The sequence below is a fragment of the Pteronotus mesoamericanus genome, unplaced genomic scaffold, assembly GCF_021234165.1.
Source record: "Pteronotus mesoamericanus isolate MK-2021 breed Mesoamerican mustached bat unplaced genomic scaffold, CSHL_Meso_final scaffold_85, whole genome shotgun sequence".
NCBI classification, from domain to species: Eukaryota; Metazoa; Chordata; class Mammalia; order Chiroptera; family Mormoopidae; genus Pteronotus; species Pteronotus mesoamericanus.
Window position 1 is genome coordinate 60281130 of NW_026555329.1, and position 15065 is coordinate 60296194.

The 15065-nt window shown below is 37.4% G+C and overlaps 3 protein-coding genes across 11 annotated transcripts in view; all 3 read right to left on the reverse strand.

The window, feature by feature from the left end:
* The window catches only part of CADPS2 (calcium dependent secretion activator 2), a 561256-nt gene that overhangs the window by 364925 nt on the left and 181266 nt on the right, over window positions 1-15065 (reverse strand). The gene's annotated exons all lie outside the window — the stretch shown is intronic.
* On the reverse strand, window positions 1978-3207 carry RNF133 (ring finger protein 133). The gene has a single exon (XM_054564131.1). It carries the CDS (start codon window positions 3160-3162, stop codon window positions 1978-1980), a length of 1185 nt encoding a protein of 394 aa, XP_054420106.1. The 5' UTR covers window positions 3163-3207.
* Window positions 5880-6791, reverse strand: RNF148 (ring finger protein 148). Its single transcript, XM_054564132.1, has one exon. The coding sequence runs from the start codon at window positions 6789-6791 to the stop codon at window positions 5880-5882; it is 912 nt and encodes a 303-aa protein (XP_054420107.1).

Genomic DNA, 15065 nt, shown 5'->3' on the forward strand with positions numbered 1-15065 from the left:
GATGACTGGGTTTCGGGACTTCTATAACTACCAGATGCGTTCATTTTCATACTTTCAATGATTCGCTTGGGCAACCTTTGGAAGTCACCCCAGCTACCACCATGAGCTGCTGGCCCCAAAGACGTCAACGGCTTCTCCTGCTTCCGAGCTGGTTCTACGAGGAGTGGCTCTTATAGGGTCCTCAGTTTCTTCAATGTGATCTTTGGTCCCTCAGGAAATGACTTGACTCTCCCAGAGTAAACTCAAAAAGACACTCAAGAGAGTGTTCCTGCTAAATCCTCCAGTATTGGTGCTATGTAGTTGTTTCAAAGAGCAGATCTTGTGATGAACTAAGTCAAAACCTCCCTAAGGCTGGGTATAAAAAAACCTGCAGGTGCCAAGCAAGGCATCACCTTACCCTTGTCATTTGCCCACTTTTTGCTATGTCCTGATTCTCCCTGGCCTTAGGTGAGTCTCCCTCCTTCTCTTAAATAGTCTTCCTCAGTATTGCTCTTAGAAACTATTACTCCTTCAGCCTGCCTCCGAATTCCAGTACTGTTAGCACTGAGCAGCTCACAAAATTCCTCGTAACAGCTCGCTCTCTAGGGTTGCACAAGATCTCATGTCACTGTCAGCACTGGAGAGGTCAAAGCGCCTCATTAAATTATGTATGCTAAATTATAATAATGAATTCTGGGCTAATAATTGTAATTTTCTATTCTAAGTGATTTAGGATGAAAATTTTCAGGATTTTGTTCCCATTAATTTGTAAGACTGTGATAAACAGTCCCGTTTTTCCAGATTTACACATAATAGTTACATTATGAAAAAGATCGTTTTCATTATTCATTCACTCAAACATATTGCATGCCCAGCTCTACCTTGTATTCCTGGCAATACAGGGAACAAGACAGAATCCCAAAATGTCATAATAGCTTCTACACTGTGATACTTATCTCCAAAATAATCAGACATGTTTTAAGTATTTTATTTTTATTATTTTAATCCTACCCAAGAACATTTTTATTGATTTTAGAGAGAGAGAGAAAAATATCTATGTGAGAAAGAAACATCAACTGGTTGCTTCCTATATGCACCCCAACCAGGGATCAAACCCATAACCTAGGTATATACCCTGCCTAGAAATTGAATGTGTGACCTTCTGAAATATGGAATGATCAATGTTCCAACCAAGTGAGCCACTGGCCAGGGCTTAAGTGTTTTATTTAATGGCAAAATAAATAAATAAATAAACTGGGTAATACTAAACGTACAGGAAGGAAATATACCAGGACTAAATATCGTGGAAATTCTTTAAAATTTAAGCCTTTTTATGCATTATGAACATGTAATGACTATGATAAGAAATATTGGGCACTGAAATATTTGCTGTTCACTTAAAGCTAGTACTTCTAAAATTGCTACCACTATGCCTATGCAGATCACATAAAATGTACTAATTGCTTAAACAGAACTGTTTGTCAAGAATAAGATTTTCATGCCAAGAATGAAAAAACACAGCACAAAGGATGTCAAAATTATTATATTGTACTATAAATATCAAAAGATAAATTTTACTCTTCTTAGCACATAGATAATTTATGTTTTTCAAACTTAATTGATAGTTTTTGGATTATAAGGAGCATGCAAATATATTAACAATATTCTTACTAAAATAGAGCCCAATATATGTATGAAAAACATCTAGGGAAAGTGTCCTTGGTTTTAACATGCATGTGTACATAGAAATAAGCATATACTCACAGCAGTTACATACACCGACAAAAAGTTAGATTTAGCAAGGATAAAAGGCAAACAAAAAAATCCTACTAGGCCTTTTTGTTTGTTTTTCTGCCTGTACATCTTGACAAAGAATGTGAAAAAAATTACTAAAGTAACAAGAAAGGACACAAAAACCACACTTCAAACAAACTCCTTGTCAGTATTAGAACCTGATTTGACAAACAGGTTTAATCCACAACCTCAAAGGTCATGCTATCAAGGTGAAGGATGAGCATCTACTGAGTTAGACTGGCCGTCATTCTGAGAAGCAGTGTGCTCCTCCGCCTCTTCCACGTGGGTCACTTTATCTGACTGCCTTGCAGGAGGAAGTGCATTATTTGTCTCCTCTTCACTAGGTGGTAAAATACCAGGCCATTCATTTGACATCAGAACTTGCAATGATTGTGTTCCATCTTCAACATCCACTTGAATCCCCAAAGCATTAAGAATGTCACATTTGCACATGGGGCATGTTCCATGGGCTAGAATCCAAGGGTCAATGCAATTCTTGTGGAAAAAATGTTTACAAGTCAGAATACGAACTGTGTCATTAGGCTTGTAGAGTTCAAAGCAAACTACACAACTATCTCCATTTGGACTTACTTCCTCATCCCCTTCTTTCAGTACCCGAAGTTGGAGCTGGCCAAATGCTATCTTGAGATCTGTCTCTAACCGCAGCCATCTCCTGCTCTGAATCCTTGCTACCCAAAATCTTCGAATATGATAAAAGATGAAGTATGCTAAAGTAGCGGTTGTGACAATCACAAAAGAGACGAAATAATGATTCATCCAGATGATGTGTTTTCTCCCCACGTCAACTATGACTGTAACGTGAATTCCCTTCCGAATTAAATGCAAAATCTCCATGCCTTTTAAGTTACCAATCATCACTACAACGATGTCTTCGAATGTCTGATGAGACATAGGAAAAACCTGATTGCCAGTTCCTGGAAAGTTATAGATCATCACTCCACTGGCTCCCTTCTCAACAGCCACCTTAATTTTCTGTGTGAAGGGACAACCTCCCCGTTCGATAAGTGCAAGCCACGTCTCTGAATTCTTTGATCTGCTGAAACTGGTATTGGGATTACAGGCATTTTGTGGTTTTCCATCTGGTGGCACAATAACTCCTGCCACTCTCTTCAGAGTGGAGCTTCGTCCAAATACTCCAGTTTCCCCTAACTCTGACAGCATGCGATTCCCAACATGATATGATATGTTCATGTAAGCGGTCCAAACCGTGCTGGCTTTGCAACAGCTCTGACTAAGAAGCCAAAGAACACTGAATTTCACAAGCCAGGAAGATGCAGTGTTGTTTCTCTGGGTGCCAACCTGGAGTAGATTCATCTCTCTCTGCCTAGTAACCAAAGGATCAATCCAATTAAAAGATGTGCCTTTCATATCTGTTGACAATCAACTTAAAATAACAAAATGAAAAAAATCTCCTGGGTGAAAACAAGTTCCACTATCTTCCAGCATGTTTTTGTGAGAAATTCTTAAAGACGTCGCATGAGTTTCAGATGTTTCATTAGAGGCAGAGAGAGAAAAACTTTACATTGGGGGGAAAAAAAAATCCTAGTCTCACTACTGTAACTCTAGATACTGCTTACTGTTGGGTGATATGATTATGACATAAAAGTCAACACAGCCAATTAGATTAGAGCTTAGGACATCCTGTAAAATGTATTGGCTTGAGAGTTTCAAAGGTTGTTATGGGTGATTTCTATGTTGTTATAAGATGGATCCCATCTCTGAGCGACATAAAATGTTAGCAAGAACCACATTAAACTAAAAATTAAATATAAAATTCATACAATGCCTGCCTTTTAAAACCTGAGAAGATATGCATATGCAAGAAAGCCATATAACTATGATTTTTCTTCAAAAGAAATATTTAACAAAATGATTAGTTCTAACAAAATAATTTAAAATTAGCACTTTATTTTTACTTTATTTATTTTTACTTTATTTTATAAATTACCAAATATGAGGTAAAAAGGAGGACTTCTGAACACCATTTTTAATTCTTGTTTAGTCTCAATGCAAATTCTTTATTTATCATGTAAACCACTGTACTAAATTTACTTATTAAAAGTCTGCTGGTTTAATTTGGATTTGAGTTTTAAAAGTAGTGTATCCTGACCCTAGCCTGAGTGGTTCAACTGTTTGTGCATCATCCCGCAAACCAAAAGGTCAGGAGTTTGATTCTCAGTCAGGACACAAGCCTGTGTTGGGTCCCTGGAAGGGGTGCATGCAAGAGGCAACGAATTGAGGTTTCTCAAATCGATGTGAGATGATTCTCTCCCACTCTTTCTCCCTCCCATCCCCTCTCTCTAGAATCAATAAAAAAATAAATAAACAAAAGTAACATATCCTGTTTTCCTCACTCTTACACTGATCATACATAGGAATGACAGCAGTAAAGACAAAAACACTAATCTCATTTCTCCACAGACCTTGCCATCTGTTACTCATCCAACAATATTTTGAGGGAAGAGGAGGAAGGGCATAGACTGCAGAGGGAAAGATTAAATGTAGCAGTATTAGATTAGTACAACTCATTGTAAACAAAAACGTAGCTACTGATTTTAAAAAGTTTTAAGGTCCCCACTTAAAATCAACCACTGAGAGCAGTGACTATTAAATGTCATAGATGCTTTTAATAAAGTATTAGCCAAAATCCAAAATCAACAAACATCCATGGAGGAAGACCTCACACTGTCACCTCTGCCTATATTTTACATACACTTATGTCAATGGCACAATATGACCTCAAAGCCAAAGAGTGACTTGTGAACTAACAAACATGAGCAGTCACTGGTGCTGCCATATACTTTCTTGAGGGTTTATCTCAGTGTTTATTATTTACCAGCTAGGAAACCAGTGAAGGACTTTGACCTTGAACTTAAATGTCTTTGACCTCTATGCACAGGATGCTGAGAGACACTTTTGGTTTGGTCTCACCAGGACAATGGATGGTAATACTTCTATGAAATGTGAATCAACAACATAGCTACTTGAGGCAAAAAAGAGGGAGGAGAAAAGGGATCAATGGACCCAGCAAAAAAGTGGCACAAAAAGAATACTGACTTGAAGCCTTCTGCTCATAATGATCAATTATTTTTATCAAAGGCCATTAATCTGATTGTATTTCTATACAACCACTTTTGTAAAAGACAGTGTAGTACATAGGATGTGGACTCCCAAAATAATGAGTTGGGTATTAATAGTATAGCATATTGTCCATAAACAGAGATTTCATCAAAACAACAAAACCCAAATCATTTAGCCTCTCACAATTACACAGGTGTTTATTCAAAGATTTAAAAAAGGAAGAGGCAAAATAAAGGATACAATTTGGAAAGGTGATTGAAAGTTTCAGCTCTGCACTGTCTATATTATCAAAGAGAGGCACTCACCACCATTCTGAGAAGCATTTACTAGTTTATTTTTAGAAGGGAAATCTGATAACCATAGCTGATTCATTATGCTAGGGTTTAAAAGGCTCTGGCAAACAAAGGTTTTGTAATGCTGTCCTAAATGAGACGTATAATAATTTAAAATATTATTAGTTACATAACAAAAAGTGCTATCATCTGAAATAATTGTTTAGAACATTTACCTACCCAGTCAGTAACTTTGGAAACCAGATTCCTTAGTTATTAAAAAAATTAATTAATGATGGAGAATTAATTCAAGATCTAATCCTATAATAAAGTTTATTGAGCAGAGACATTATCGGATATCAAATATTAAACAAAATATGGTAACAAAGTAGTAAAACTAATACGAAAAACTTTAAAATATGACTAATTCTCTGTGGCATCAATGTCACAAACATTGTAATTTGGAGATAAAGACTAATTTGCTTTTAATATATACTAATAGCCTTATTTGGATTAGAACAAAAAAGTATAACAAAACTTAATAGAAAAACAAGTTCAAATTGGTTGGTGTGATATGGAATTTTATTTTAAAAACACATGAATTTCACCATTTAGTACATGGGTAGAGGAGCTGGAGTTAAATTTTCTCTCTACATACAGTGCTAAAAGAATTTACCTAATTTTAATATTTGAAAAGTCTCAGTTATACCTTCAGAAAATTTTCCAGGTTTCTTAAGTTTTCAGAATGTCACACTTGCATATGGGGCATGTCCTTCGGGCTAAAATCCAAGGGTCAATGCATGCCTTATGGAAAAAATGTTTACAAGTTAAAATACGCACTACATCTTGGGGTTTGTATATGTCAAAGCAAACGACACAACTATGTTCGTTTGGATCTAGTTCCTTATCCCCTTCTTTGAGCACTCGCAGTTGAAGCTGAGCAATTGCTTTCTTCACATATGCCTTTATCTGTCTCCGCCTCCTGGTGGAAGAATTGGGCACTCTAGGTCTCCAGGTACAGTACAAGAAAAGGTAGGCAACTGTGGGAGCCAGGAAGGTAAGCAGAGACATGAGGTAATAGCTTGGCCATGGTATGTGCATTCTCCCCACTTCAATGATGATTGTCACATAGACTCCTTTTTGAATCAAGTGCGTAAGCTCCGTGCCTTTCAAGTTGCCTATCATCACTGCGACTGTATTTCCCGTTCCCTGGTGAGACATGGGGAATACTTTGTTGCCTGTACCTGGATAGTTATAGATGATCACACCATTTGCTCCCTTCTCTGCTGCCACATTGATTTTATGTGTAAAAGTACAGCCTCCCCGTTCAATGAGGGCCAACCAAGAGTCTGCCTGTTCAGGCCTGCTGAAATTGGTCATAGGATTACAAGCGTTCTGATTCCATCCTTCAGGAAGTACCACTGCACCAGACACCCTTTCCAGAGGAGAATGATTCCCGAACACTCCATTCTCTCCTAATTCTGATATAATGCGGTTTCCCACCTGAAATGTTATATTCAGGTGAGCTGTCCAAATGGCTTTTCCTTTTGAGTCAGGGAGGGTAAGCAGTAGAAAGATGCTAAGCCTCAACAGTCGAGATGAAAAAGAACTACGAGTTGAAGTAGTAACTCTAAGTAGCCTCATGCCTCCATTTGCCTATTTACTAACAAACATGAAAAACAAAACTCAATTATAAAATAAAGAAGCTAGTTTCAATAGTAATGGTTGATAATTATAGCATATTAATGGAAAAGGCCTGAGAGGATCAAAGACATCTTGCTCCTTCTAGCATTTTTATTTTGGGTAGATTCTCTTTCTTATAATGAAAAAAGAGTTGTTGTTGGTACAATGTGATTTCAAGAAAATTATGACTTCCTAATGGGTAAATTGTGACATCAGAGGTAGTTAAGCCAATCCAAGAGTTTAAATTACTACAGTGCATACTGAAATCCTATTGGCCAAAAAGCTACTAAGCAATGACTCATATGTAACAATTTGAGTAAAGTCTAAAGCAGTAAATAGATAAGAATTTTGGCTAGAGTCTTCAATTTCTTTCCTAATTCTACACAGATTGACAATGAGTACTTTTATACTCATTGTCTTTCTATCTGTCTGGGAAAGTTGAAATCATGTGTTAGTGCAGGTACCTGGCCAGTTGCCAGTTTTCATGGACAGTATGCTACCTAAAATGCCATTCTATGGGAAGCAGGAACAAATCATTACTACTCTATCCCAATTTTAATGCTTACCCAGGCCTAACAATTCAACATGAGGACAATGTACTATAAACTTATATTGTTAGCCTAATATATTTTCATCTTGCAAGGGGAACTCAACTTCATTAACTAAAATAGCTACCAAGATTATACTGTGTGCTAGACAAATACTAATGTGGGTCCTGTGTCAAAGATGAAAACAGACATATGCCAACTCTGTAGAGTACATTGTCCAGTAAGGGCAGATTTTAAACAGCTACACACACAAATGTAAAACTGCACGTTGTTATAAGGGCTCTGAAAGGGAAACACAGATTATCAAGAGAAAGAACAGATGTAATGGGGAGCTGAACTCTGGTTAGAGGGCACTGCTCTCTAAGAAAGTAACACTCAGTCTGAGACTTGAAGGATAAATCAGAATTGCCAAAGCAAAGAATGAGACAGGACGATTTCAGGCAGAGGAAATAGCAATTTCAGGACCCTAACATAGGAAAGAACATTTTTGTAATCAGGCTTCATGAATTAATTAATTTTTTGGACCTGATCCAAGTCCTCTCTCCTGGGGCCAGGATGTTTGAATGGAAAAGAAGGGCAGGGTACTGGATGACAGATACTACTCTAATAATCTGTTCTTTAACAACATTCAGTACATGGAGTTCTTCTTTTTAACAGCCAAGTATTAAAGAGGTTTTCATTCTGCTGAACTTTGCAGGTAGGCTAAAGAATGAAACATGCTATTGGATTTGATTTGATCCAGTGGTTCAAAAGTTCTTGCTTCTTCCATTTTGACATTTGGCCCATATACAGGTTTCCAACTCTTCCAAAGTTCAGGTTATGCCACTTTGCTTTTATGAAAGACCTATATTAGTACCTGTTTTCACTAATCAAAGGAAATCCATAGAGGATTTTCACCTTTATGAAAAAGGTAAAAAGGGAAACTAGCATTCAGCATTCATTTTGCAGCCAGTTTTTATAGAGGCAGCACTCTCCCCGAGCAGCAAGAGTGGCCCCACTAAGCTCCTTCCCCGGGAACCACACTCGGTGTCTCAGCATCACCCTGCCATAGATTTGAATATGTCTGTGAGAACCCATGCTTCCTGTTGAATTATTTTGTGCATCCATTAGCAAGATGCGTCCTAAGGTATCAGAAATACCTCAGAGAGCCCTTAAGGGTGTTATGTTTAGTGTAAAACTGGGAGTAATTAAGTTTTGATTTAGTAGGTTATTTTTTTGGTCTGAGAATGCTCAAAATTTTTCCATATAAATTAATGGTAATTGCTTCTTCACTTTACGCTACTTTAGCTTATGATAGGTTTCATTAAGACCACTCTGCTTTTGGATACCAGGGAAACTTTTATGTTGATTTTCTTCTTAGATAGGCTCACTTCATGATGCCCCATGTGGCTACTGTTGTTCCAGGTATCAATAGGCAGAATGGCAGACCACACCCAGAAGCACTAATAGATTTTTCTACTCCCATGACTCTATATAAGGGTGAGGGAATTCCTTCCCCCTTCCCCAGACACCTACCAGACTTTCAATGTCTCCTTGGCTAGCAATGCTTCACAAATGCATGACCAATAATGCCTGGAAATCAGAGTATGCTCATCTTGATTAGCTCAATTAATCATGACTTACCCTGGTGTGGAGAATCCCTTCCCTGACTGAGCACATGGAGAGAAGTACTCTCCAGCAAGGAGAAAAAAATGGCAGCTATAGATTCTAAGTTCCTGAAATTTACCCAAAGGAATGATACTTAAATAATCACAAACACAACAAACACGTAATCCTTATTATACACAAGGTACTGATATAAGTGAGAACCTGTATTATAAGGGACATGACCTGCCCTTCTTCTTAAAAAGGTCATCATCCAGAAAGGAGAAAAGCATTATATACAAGTTAGATGTATACATGTATTGTAGCATCCAGGTTCCAATTAAAATTTCAAAACGGTGATAACTTTCATTAAGTTATGGGAAAAAATCAACTGATCTCTATCTCTCTGCTGTTCATCAACCTCCTGTTAAGAATGTTCAAACATACAGAAATCTCTACTCTTCTAAGAAAAACTGTCGAATACATTTACATACTAAAGCCCAGTTAGCATCTCTAAGACGCAGGGAATACCAAAGAGACTTCAATAAATTACTCCACAAGTCACAATATTCAGGGCTATGATATTATTAGAGATTTCAAGGAACCCACAAAACACACTGAATTTGCTTGAAAACAACTGTATAGGTTTTCGGCGAGTAATTAAATGCATCATACTGGGATTTGACAGAAACAGAATACTTACTTTACGTAGTTCATTGAGAAATAGTAAACAGCAAATAGTATTTTCAGAAAGCCATATCCTTATTTATAAAGATTTTTAATTTGCATTTCTCTGATTATTAGTGACGTTGAGCATCTTTCCATGTATCTATTAGCCATCTGAATGTCCTGTCTGAAGAAGTGTCTATTCAGGTGCTTTGCCCATTTTTTATTTGGGTGGTTTTATTGCGTTGAGTTTTTTAAGTTCTTTATAAATATTGGATATTAACCCCTTATCAGATATATTGGTGAATGTGTTCTCCCATTCCGTGGGTTGTCTTTTTATTTTACTGCTGGCCTCCTTTGCTGTACAAAACATTTTTAGTATGATGTAGTTTCATTTCTTTGTTTTTTCTTTTGTTTCCCTTGCCTTAGGAGATATATCAGTAAAAATATTGCTCCGAGCAATGTCCAGATTTTAGTGTCTTTGTTTTCTTCTAGGACTCTTATAGTTTGGAGTCTAATATTTAAGACTCATATGAGGTATCACCTCACACCTGTCAGAATAGCTATCATCAACAAATCAACAAACAAGTGCTGGCAAGAATATGGAGAAAAGGGAACCCTATTTCACTGTTGGTGGGAAAGTAGATTGGTGCAACCACTGTGGAAAGCAATATGGAGATACCTCAAAAAAATTAAAAATGGATCTGACTTGTGACCCAGTGATCCCACCTCTGGGAATTTATCCAAAAAAACCCCAAAACACTAGTTCAAAAGAACATAAGCATCCCTATGTTCATTTACAGTGTTATTTACAATTACCAAGATATGGAAACAGCCCGTGTCCATCAACAGATGAGTCGGTAAAACTATAGGACATTTTTATACAGTGGAATACTAGTTAGTCGTAAAAAAATAAAAAAAATTTACCCTTTCATGACAACATGGATGGACACAGAGAACATTATGCTAAGTGAAACAAGCCAGTCAGAGAAAAACAAATACCATATGATTTCATTCATATGTGGAGTCTAATGAACAAACTGAGCTAACAAGCAAAATAGAGACAGACTCATAGACAGTGAGCAGGATGACAGCTATGGAGGAGTAGTTCAGGGGGTAGAGAGTTAGAGCATAAAAGATAATGGATTCCTGGACATGGACAACAGTGTGATGATTGTTGCAGAGGGTGGCCGGGAGGAAGGTATAAGGGGACTAAATGGCAATGGAAAAAAATATGATAAAAATTGAAATTTCAAAAAGATTTTTTTTAACGTAAAACTAAATTTGTTTAAACTTTTATTTTTTTTGCAAATTGATAAATCCTCATAAACATTAATGTATTTTCTCCTAAATTTCTCCCATAAGTAAATTACTACTCCCACATTTGACATATACAATAAAAAATTCCTTTTTATATAGAAATATACTTTTTCCTCACAATATTTCTGAATCAAATATCTGAATATGTTAAAATAAAGCTTTCATTATAATTAAAACTTTGGTAATTACATATATTGGGGAAAACAAACAGTCAAAAGAGACACATTTTAAATCACCGTATCGCTAACCATGATTTCTTTCCTATGTAAGCTAGGATTGCTATTCCTCTCTATTTCCCTGCAGGCCTAACAGTGGGGTTTATGAGTAAAGTCTAAGTTGTAAAACAGCACCAAAGCTCCAAGAAGCCTTTGTGACATGAAAGGGAAATACTCACTGACATTTCTCAAATACCTAACATAGTGCCTGGCTCAAAAGTGTTTGTTTGAATGAATGATTAACACGGACAGGTTTACCACACCTGAATGAATGCTTTCCACTGCTTTCGTCTGGCTTTCATAACCATCCCCAAAGTATTGAATTGTGCAATAGCATCTAATCTCCCATCACTGTTTTTCTCACCTTGAATTTACTCTGTTGCCAGGGAAACAAACCTGTAGAAAAAAAGTAATGATGTTTACACAGGCATTACTATTGGCTTAAAACCTTATATGGTCCCTTTATCCAAAGAATAACATCCAAGCTTTTAGGACTAGAGCATGAGCCTCTCCAGCCTCTTCCTCTTTCCTTCAATTCAGCCTAATTTTCCATTATTATCAGTTCTAAAATGCATGCTTCTTCAATTCAAATAGCTTATAGTTTCCTATGTTACTGCTGTCATTTCTATATGTAAGACCTTATATAGACTTTGTCCCTGCTACAAACTGCCTACAAAACTACCCTATGGTAGGTACATTGATTGCAAATCAGCCCCAATTACTTCCCTCCCTGTACTAACACATTGTACTAACAATGTGACTTAGCAGGGCCTTCCATTAGAAGGTGGGATTTATTTCTATGCCTCTTAAATCTGGATGTCCTGGTGATTGAACTAGGTGAACAGACCGAACAGAAGTGGTGATGTGTCATTTCTGAGCATAAACCGCAGGAGGCCTTGCACTCTTCCCCCAACTCCCTTGGAACCCCACCACCCTCAAGTAAAGAATGCTAGCCTGATAGAGGAGGAAAAAGTATTTGGAGAACAGCCTTGGTGTCCTGCTTGAGGCCACCCTACATCAATCTACAGATGGGCAAACATGTGAAGGCCCAGATGAGCAGAGGTGTCTACATGCTCCTGAGGTGGTCACAGACACGTGGGTGAGTCTAGCCAAGATCTAAAGAATCACCTTACCGATCTACAGACTGCAGAGCAATAACAGATGCTGACTTGTTTTTATGTTTGTAAGAAAAATTGCCCTGATATACACTGGTTCTTAGAGTGATTTATTATGCAGCAGCTGATTCAGCTCCCTCTACTAAATTATCTATTCAATTAATCTCTTTGAGGACTGGGATTAAATCTTATTTTCATTTTTTTCAATACTCAGTTTCTAGCACAGCATCTAGCACATCACAGATTCTCAACGAAGGTTCGATTTAACTCAAAAAGTCACTGTCCTCTGTATTCTAAATTCTACTATTCCTCATGCAATAATGTATCTATTTAGTTTTAATCTTCATAAGGGTGATCATTTCTGCTAAAGCACAGAATAGCTAGAATATGCATCACAAGTTCAACCCTGAATTCTATTTTTTAATTTATTTTTTATTGTTGTTCAAGTATATTTGTCTCCATTTTCCCACCACCACTTCCCTCCCCCCACAATCCTTCCCTACTCTGGCTTTGTCCATGAGACCTTTATACATGTTCCTTGACTTGACCCTTCCCCTTTTTTCCCCGTTACCCACCTCCTGCCTCCCCTCTGGTTACTGTCAGTTTGTTCTTTGTTTCAATGTTACTGGCTACATTTTGCTTGCTTATTTGTTTTGTTGTTTAGGTTCCACTTACAGGTGAGATCTTATGGTATTTGTCTTTCACCACCTAGCTTCTTTCACTTAGCATAATTTCTTGTATCCATACCTGAACACAAAAATAAATGAGAATTTGGGATATGACCAAATCTTTTAAAATTTTAATAAGTATAAATCAAACTACATAAGTTATACTCTCTCCTGCATTCTGAACACAAGTCAAGGTCTATATAACTAACACTACACAACTTTTTCTTCTCATTCAATCTCAGTTAAAAGATGAAATGGTAATCAACAGAGTAGAAACATCACCGCTAGTCTGGGAAGGAATGGGGGAAAACCTCACACCACAGCCTCTACATTGGGACGGATAGTGGGAGGAGCTGACCATCATTTAGTAAACACAAGATTAATGATAGTATTCGCTTGTATTGTTAACTTTCTTAGACCCTAGGACAAAACACACCTTAATATTAACTCAGCCATTTAGGCTAGATTTGTCTTTTGAAAAACTACCAGAAATTGTCCTGTTCTTTTCACAGTCTATTCTGCTCCTGCAGTTAATCAGAGCCAAGGATGAAGAACAAGCGTGGAGGCTGCTTTTGCAGCTCTGCCATTTTAAAGTTGTCCTAGAACTCTGAAGTATACTCTAGACCTTCCTAGTCCACAATGAGTTAGTGAAGGTTTGTATAGCTTTGCCTTCCTAACACCAGTCCCACAATTAACTCTGAGTGAGCTCTTAGCAGTCACAGATAGCAGGGCACAGGCGATTAAGGAGATTCTCCCACTTAGGTCTCTTACATTTTTCCAATTCATAGGTCACAAAACCCTTCCTCACTTATTAGGTAATTTAATCGCTCCTGGGAGGCAGCAAGGAAAAACATGACTATGAAGTCACGACACTAGCAGAAACCGTACACAAGCATCCAGCTGTGTGACAGACCTTCTATGAAACCCAGTCTCTGCCACAAGCTAGCAGTGAGCCACACTGAGCCTTAGTTTCCTCATTCGTACAATGGAGAAGTAATGCCTGCTTCTTCCATTGTGATGAATATCACATCATCTATTTCACATGTTTGTAAATCACCAAGCACTCTGCTAATGTGGCAAGAACTTTCCAATTCTATAAAGCCTCTTTAAATTTTTTTCATTTCCACTGAATACAAGTCTTCTCATCTTCAAGACTGATCTGTCTGCTTTTTGCAATTTCCCCTGCCAAAACAACCTGTTTCTGTAACACATTCTTTTTGTAACTATTTGACAGTCGTTTAATATTGCCGTATCATATACAGTTAGATGCTTCTGTCTATACTTTCACTTGATTTAGCATATCTTGTGAGGAGCAGTGTCATCTTACTTATTTTTGTAAATCCTGTTTCCTCCCCGTTACCCCTAAATTAGCACAATAAAACTTGCTCAGGGTCCCTGGCAAATCCTTGGCTTTTCAGGCCCTTATTCTTCAAAATATCAAGACATACTCAGCAGCTATGGAAACCTCTGCCTTATACAGCCACCCATTAGAAAAAACAAATAGAATGGGAGTGATTTGACAACTCTTCCCTCAGCTTTGACAACAGTTGTCCTGAAAAAGGCTTATTTAATATCATAGGATCAGACGCCATGTGTTTTACATTCCTATCTAAAAATCAAGAATAAATTACATCCATATCTCTGTATCTGAAAAATGGAATAATATATAGCCATGGTGCAATAACTTAAATACACAGGGTGGAGCAAAAGTAGGTTTACAGTTGTTTGTATAAAAAATAAAACAATAATTAATAAACAATACAAAAATAAGCTGTTTCACGTACTCACAACTGTAAAACCCACTTTTGTCCACCCCGTGTACACACACACACACACACACACACACACTCTCTCTCTCTCTCTCTCTCCCCCCTTCCCCCCTCCCTCCCCCACCCTCCCAATAAAATAGAGACAATAGCAGTTCCAAATTCTTAGGACTCTTACGAGGATTCAGTGAAAAAGTATACAGTATCTAAAGCACTTAGAATACTGTTTGGCTCATAAACAACCTAGTATGTTAATCACCACCACTAGTACCACCCTCATCATTACCTTTACATTACAATCTTATTCACTTATTTTACTAGATAAGAATGATGCCAGGGCCTTTAAAGGACTT

Coding starts and splice junctions, on each gene's coding strand:
- RNF133 (XM_054564131.1), bottom strand. CDS start 3,162: ATGAAAGGCACATCTTTTAATTGGATTGATCCTTTGGTTACTAGGCAG.
- RNF148 (XM_054564132.1), bottom strand. CDS start 6,791: ATGAGGCTACTTAGAGTTACTACTTCAACTCGTAGTTCTTTTTCATCT.